At 39.1% G+C, this 7,596-nt stretch overlaps 1 protein-coding gene across 1 annotated transcript in view; it reads right to left on the bottom strand.

Moving 5' to 3' along the window:
• Positions 1–5,790: 5,790 nt before the first annotated feature.
• Positions 5,791–7,596, bottom strand: part of FGF10 (fibroblast growth factor 10) — a 102,628-nt gene continuing 100,822 nt past the window's right edge. The window contains exon 3 of the mRNA XM_063128669.1: positions 5,791–6,813. Coding sequence (XP_062984739.1) covers positions 6,595–6,813 — 219 coding nt within the window. The 3' untranslated portion in view covers positions 5,791–6,594. The remainder of the gene's footprint in view (positions 6,814–7,596) is intronic.

The following is a 7,596-nucleotide window of genomic DNA, read 5'->3' as shown; positions in this document are numbered from 1 at the left end:
GGTTGTAGGGGGGGAGGGAGAGGCTGGTTTATATAAATCCTCGGGAATTAACAAAATCACCAAAACCCTCCACTTCGAGGTTTTCAGCGAAATTCCACTGAAAGCAAAATTTGAAGTGACTTTAGGGGCTCCTCCCTCAGGTGAAGCATCTGAGGCATTTCAAATGGAAGCCGAATCAGTTTCAATATTATTATTATTATTATTATTATTATTATTATTATTATTATTAAAAACAACATTTATCGGGGAGTTTTACTTTCTGTACACCCCAAAATTGCTTTAGGAGTTCACCTATGACAAAATTAAAATTGAATGTGGAGGTTTCCTTCTCAGGTGAACCATCAGAGGGATTTTGAGGGGGGAAATGACAAGTTTTAAAAGGGTAGGAAAAAAATCCAGTCCTCTCACTCCATTTTCTTTAGCCCACCTCTATTCACCTTAAGGGTGGAGGGATGATATATTTCCAAGCCTCTGCGAGCAGCAGTAGGTTTTTGCAAGAAGCTTTTCTAAGCATTCTGAAATCCTATATTTATGAATGTTTATACATCCCCCTCCCCCCGTCAGACCCCAAAGCAATGCTAATGGTTTTGTGACATGAGAACCTCATTTGTACCATAGATGCTGTTAAGAGCAGTGGTCATCCAATCCTTTATTTGCCAACCAAACATTTAATTTTTGTTGCGGGTGGTCCATCATGCCTTGTCAGATGCAATTATCACGTTGAAGAAAACAAAACAAAACAAACGTAACACAAGGGAAATTCTCTCCTGATATGACAACAAGCATTTCGTTATTCAGTCTCCATTCACCATATTTCTCTCCAACAGCCAGAAACCCACAGTTGGTAGTTTTACATGATTTTAAAACATTTTGTTCATTCACAAGAAAAAAAAAATAACGATACACATTGTCCACATGCCATACTGGTGCATCATCTGTGCCTTTGAGTGCAATCGACTGGGATGTTCCCCTGGGCAATCTCTAGTGAAATCAAGGAGAGTTGCACAAGAGCATGGCCGTACCGCCATGCATTTCACAGGGGCTAGTGTAGGAGAACATCTCAGTGGACCGCATGGTTTTTCTTGAAGGCAAGCATTTTTTTTTTTTTAATGTAAGGATTAGCAAATGCAGTTTGAACATTCCATCCTTCGAGGAGAAAAAGTTGGGCACAATCCATCCTAATGAAGGCAAAACGCCCAAATAAAGAAGGATTGTCATCAAGTTCAATGAAGCATTCTTGCCCTACCTCCGAAACTTTCCTGAGTAATTTGCACCCAGATGAGAGAGAAGGTGGGTTGAGGATAGGGAGATGTGCAGGCAATGTAGTGCACATGTGCCAAGACTGGAGCTGTTAGCTCAACCTGTCACCTTGCAGATGTGGTGGACTACAACACCCATCATAACCAGCTAGCAGGTCAATTGTCCGGACTGTCTGGGGTGGGTCGGAGTCATAGTCCAACACACCTGCAGGGTGCCAGGTTAGGGAAGGCAGACTTATACCTATCCCTTCCAAGCTGTGACGGATCATGCCCATTGCTTTTCCCCTCTTCGCTGGCCTGGTTGTGAAGTACTAGTTTTACAGGGATTCAAATAATTTAAACAGATCACAACAGGTCACAATTTTGTGTGTGTAGAGGCTATACATAGGTATGTTTAAAAAAGTGGGGGGCATACTTTGCAAAATCGCTGTACCAAAATGCTATTTCCAAACCATTAAAAACAAATTGATATCTTTTGTGACAAGAAAAATCAAAGGCAAAACTGCAGCATCAATATAGCTCCTTAAAATTTTGAACAAAATTAACATTAATAAAACTACTTCTGTTTCCCACTACAGACATTGCAAAGAAGACATACTCATTTATTCATTTATTTAGTGGAATACAATGTGAAGAGAGTGTTGGTTTGATGTACAGTTTTCTACTTAACTTGCTCTAACAAAATGAATCTCATTATAGTTATACTGATGTACTATCCACAGCTCCCTAATGTTAAAGAGGAAAAAAAAGTAAAACAAAAATCAATATAGGTTTTTTCCCCCTTCAGATTGAACAAAGTTGATAGTATATTTAACTGAAGACTGCATTTACTCAGTGTAAGCTGTGAAAATAGGGGCACTCTGTTTAAAATGTGCCTATTATTGCAGTTCAGAGCCATTGTATATATTGTGATAAATGAAGAAAGATGTTGCTTTTAGATTGGCTCTTGAAAGTTATATACACATAAGAATAATAGCGGCTGCGATCTTCAAGTCACTTACTTCGGAGTAGATCTGTTCCTTCACTGTGATTATTCTAGACAGTTTTGAGAGTGGACAGGAATGGGAAGGTGAAGAATATCTACCTTGCCTGTGAGGGGTTATAAAACATTAGGAAGGCAGAGGGCTTCATTTCATTTCTACTAGGCCTCATGTCTAGTCTATACAGACAGCAGATCACATCATGAAACAGTTTCTGGACTGTTCTGCCTAACATTCCAGGCAGGGAATTGCTTGTTTGAATACTGCCCTAATGGAAAAATAAATAGATAAATAATCCCCTGTGCATTAAAAACCAAGAGGAAAAATATACCAGGTGAAGACCTTTTTATTTTCCAAGGCTTTTTTTTTTTTAAAAAAAAAACATTTTAGCATTCCAGTTTTTAGCTGTTTTAAATCTGCTATTGCATTTTAAATCTCTGCACAGCTGCTAGGTTATATTTTATATTGAATTGTATGCTGTATTTTGTGTTTTTTATTGCAGTGAACTGCCCACCAAAAATTAAAATAAAATAAAACCTGTTTCCCTGATGTACAGATGTCCATAAACATACCCACATATGTGTGTGTGTGTGTGTGCTCTGCACCAAAAATACGGGGATCCGCCGGACCTCCAACAAACCTCTGAAATCATGGTGTGGTTAGGGGGCAGTTTAAAAAACATCAGAAACCAGCAGTGTGGTTAGAAGATCATTTGGAGCCCCGAGTGGATCCATAGGTCCGAAGTCTTTTTAGGTGATGTGAGGACACGTTTCACATTGATGGATAGCTAACTGAACACACTTCCATATTAGGAAGGTGCTGAGGGGTGAGGGGGACAAGCTTTGAGATGGACATCTGTGGCTAACCAATAGTCGCAGTCTCTTCCTCCTCCTCTTTGTCCCTCCTGCAATCACAGTGCTTAGGGGGAGGGATTGCAAATGATATAACCCATTTTTCTCTGCCCTGGAACTCATTCATTTGCTAGCTTGTGGAGTGAGAAAGAGTCCAAGTTCCACTCCCCGTATGCACTATTGATGTTGGATGAAAGGAAGGATTTAGGAAAAATGGCTCACATTATGAAAATAATAAAAAACATTCCATGTAAATGAGTTGTCGCAGGAGGTGTAGATCCATACAAGCCAACATTAGGATACAGAGAAGAATCTTGTGCCAAAGGCTGATCTGTGTACTGCAAGTATGAACGCAACTTGATCGGGTGTAAAGTCAAGAGAAGAAGAGGCGGCGAGAGAAAAGTTTGCTAGTAATACTATCTCTTGTTTTGAAGACAGGACTCAAGTTTATATGCTTTGAAATATATATATATATATATATATATATATATATATATATATATAGGTATTTATTTATGATTGTTCTTGTCTTACCTCTCATAGGGAGAGCACCCACTCCCCATTTCACCCCATTAGAGCAAACAGTCAGGAACAGATCTCTGTTCTTATAAACTGAAGATGCACAACTATGCATTAGCAAAGTAAAAGATAAAATGTCTTCCACAGTTTCGTGTGTATGGGGGGGGAAGGTTTGAGGGTGTTTTTTTTTAAAAAAAAAAAATCCTCAAAATTAAGGGATGAAGGGATGAAGCCCTAATTAAGAGCTACCAGGATGCCAAATTTCATCTCTTTATCTTTAAAAATGATAAAAGATGTATAGATTTTTGTTAATTCCCATTGATGTTAATAGAGTGGTTCTCTGAAAATGGAATAGTTTTCCACTGGGTAATCTGATGGTGCAGGGAGACAGAGCTGCCTGATATGCACATTTTATAAGCATTTTTTCCTAATATCATGCATTTTGAATGTTATTTTCACTAATGGGTTCCCTAAAATAATACACTTTTGCATACATTCTTTTGAATGTAGACATCCACTTTAAAATTCAGAGGGCTGCGAATTTTGAAGGCTAACTGGCTTGAAAGTGCAAAATGAAGTAAGTGCATGAATGGATTTCTCCTCCGTCCCTACTACAGTCCAAGAATGTTCTCTCATGATCTGCTGTTCATATAAACTACCTGTGATTCAGAGGCACTTTGCAAGAGGATGCTCCAGATTTCGCTATGTTTTCTGAGATGGTTGAGAAATAACTTTGCAGTTCCTTCATGTCAGGGCATAGTCAGTCAAGCAGGGTGAATCTGTCACTGTCTCTCATCAGGTTATGGATCTGCCATCTTCATGGTGAACAGAATACTGCTGGCTTTTTTGTTTTGTTTTTTGTTTAAATACAAAAATCCTTTCCAATAAAACAGGGAAAGAGATAAAAGCCATAAAGCAGATAGATAGATTGCTCTTGCTCTGTCCTGTCTCAGAAGTAAAACTAAACTGCCCAACCAGCACTGCATTGGCAGAGAGAAACAAGAGCCAACAACGTGCTTTTGTGATAGATCCCTGGTGTTATGAAAGGCCATCGCCCATTTTGCACAAAATGTTTTTTAGCTGACCACCCCATATATAATTTTAGCCATTTTGAGCTGCTGTTTCTCAGGTTTTCAAAAGCAAGGGGTCTGAAGAATGCAAACATGCATTTGATGCTCAGTGTACTCGTATGATGGCAAATGCACATAGTTGAAGCTCAGCCCACTCCTGTATCTTCTTTTCAGGAAATATTTCCAGTTGTAGTTGTAGGGTTGTAATGGGATCTAGTGCTAACCTTTGCCATTTAACGTTGGTGGTATGTATACTGCATCCTAAGCTGATATGATGAAGAGCTTTAGGGCAGTTTCTAAACACTTTGTAGGAGCAAGGTGGGTGGTGACTTCTTCCACTCTTTCCCTACAAAGAGATATATGACCTGTACCCATCTCTCCAGGGAGAAATGTAAAACTCCTAGAGCTGGATGTGACAGTAGAAGACAAATCTATTCTTATTTATTTATTCATTTGAAATCTTTATAGGCCATCCTTCAATTCCAATGTAACACTTGAAACTGTCCCAAGTTAAAGGGAAACATTATTTAGAACAAGGTTGTAATTTTCTACACCAATATATATCAGGCCTAATCTAAAGTAGTTTGACTGCAGTCAAAAACTGGTAGGATTTGGCTCTTTTTTATCTTACTTTTGGGGTAGGGGTGGAAGAAGAAGGCAAATTGCTTCCTCAGATGTTATCAACTCCATAGACTTAATTCAGTTTTACTTTGAAAACGTATGATCCCACCAATATAAGATATGGTTGGAAGCATTTATGGTTTGTTCCTAAACAACAACAACAACAACAAAACTGGTGACATAGCTTTGATTGAATTTCAACAGCTTTGGGATCAAGTATTTAACGGAAATAAGTTGGAGATGATCACACATCTGAGTATCAGTTCAACTCTGTCCATATCAAAACAGCAGCAAGACTCTTCAGATGTTGCACAATGGGATGTTTTATTCCTGTGGGAGGGAAAGCCATCAAGGACGCTGACAAAACCAGTCACAGTTCATGTTGAAATTCCCATGCACATCTGATCCTATTGATTTTAAGTGCAACATTAAAAAAGAAACCCAGTTTCAAGAGGAGAAGAAGGGGTTGGGGAAACAAAACCAAAAACCAAAAACCAAGATTAAACACAAACTGCAACCTTACGTTTTCCTTTAACCCTTATCCATTCTCTACTTTCGGACACTTGCCTGAGCTTTCAGCATCTGATTTGCTCAATCTTGTATAAAATACTGAGAGAAGGAAAAGAACAATTATGCAACAGGAAGCAACTGAGAAAATCCTTCAAACAAAAAAAAAAGGGGGGAGAAAAAAGATATTTAACATCCTATTAAATAAATAACTTAGGGAGAAATACAAAGGCATGGCGTTAGCATACAAGGAGGGGGAGACCATACTATTTATTTTGTTAGAACAGTTTTACTCTAATGTGCTTATATTTCTTAATCCTATTCATTTCTTCCATGAGACCATTCCAGAATCTTCTTTATTTCTGCATATGATCCATGTGCTTCCAGTAAATGCTTGCATGCCTAACTGTTCATTGGATCATTAGGCTTGAGTGAGCAATGAAGGTCTTTGATATGAGTTAGTATTCCATAAATAACTTTCCCCGAACATCATTCAATACATTGTCTCATGTCCTTTAAGTTCTATCGGCAAGATAAAAAATAAAAATAATAATAATAATTTGTTCACACTGGAAAGCGCTCCCATCCCATTTGATCCAGCTTGTGTCTTGATTATAAGATATGACACAGAACTAATTAGAAGTACTTCATGTGCCAGCAAAGAGTACAAAACCTTCAAAGGGTTGCCCCCTCTTTTCAATCAAGCAGACATCTGCACTGTTTCTGCCTTTCCTCTTCAAGAGGATTACCAAGTATTCCTGACAAATGATCTTTGGTTCAACTGCTATCAATAGAACAGGTCCTTCATCTGTGGCTCGACTACAATTGGGAGAAAATGACCGGTGGTGTTTTTCCTCCTAGTTTTCTGTCCTTTCCTGGTGGCTCCTTTTCCATTCAAGGCCACAAACATTTGCCTTCCATTATTCTTCCAAAAGGATGATGCATACGTATTGTATCCATTTTCTTCTATTCTCTCCTTTAGTTTACAGTCATTGTTAAACTCTCTCTGTTTGAAAAGAAAAAGAAAACACAGAGAAACAAGATCAGAATGCAGAGAACAGCAAAAGCGTTCCAAAACGGACTAGGTAACGTGCACATGCTTCTTTGGGAGGTTTTTTACATACTTCTACCACATGGTTGTGTCCCAAGCTGCACCATTAATGCTTGGAAGAGGAAGGCTATAGGCCAGCAGTGCTCATGTTGGAAGTAACAACATCCCCTGGCCATCTCAATTTTTATGTCAACCACTGATGGTGTGGCACAGGGCCTGTTCATGCCAGAGTGGCATCCATGCACCGAAGCCAACGTAAGCATTGAGTCTTTGACTACTCGTACAAACGCAGAACTCATCTGTGTAGGACACATTTTGGCATCTCCCAATGGATACAATTCTCACAAGCCACCTAGCACTTAGTGGTTAGCTTGTATTGGCCCCATGCGAAGTTGCATTGCTGTTTCCAAAATGATCCCAGACTCTGCTATTACCATAATGTTTGCTAATCATTCATGTTGACAAGTTTTTTATTATGTTATTTTTTTAAAGAGGCATGACCCTAATGCTACATGTATGGTTTGTATCCAATGGGGTCATTCTGCTGATAGAAGCAATTCTACCAGTGGAATCAGGAAGGGGGCGATTTCCCCTCTCCCCTTCAGCCCCCATGAGCACTCAAAATCTGCTCTGGAGAGCTGGGAAGCCCTCTGGAAACAGAATTTCAGTTTGCGTGGAGAGCTGTAGAGGAGAGGAGAGAGGGGAAATGTCCCATGACATTAGTGTACTCCCTCTAGC

The sequence above is a fragment of the Elgaria multicarinata genome, chromosome 6 (assembly GCF_023053635.1).
Source record: "Elgaria multicarinata webbii isolate HBS135686 ecotype San Diego chromosome 6, rElgMul1.1.pri, whole genome shotgun sequence".
NCBI lineage: Eukaryota > Metazoa > Chordata > Lepidosauria > Squamata > Anguidae > Elgaria > Elgaria multicarinata.
The sequence above is the reverse complement of the archived record's forward strand: the minus strand, read 5'-3'. Positions and strand labels throughout refer to the sequence as shown.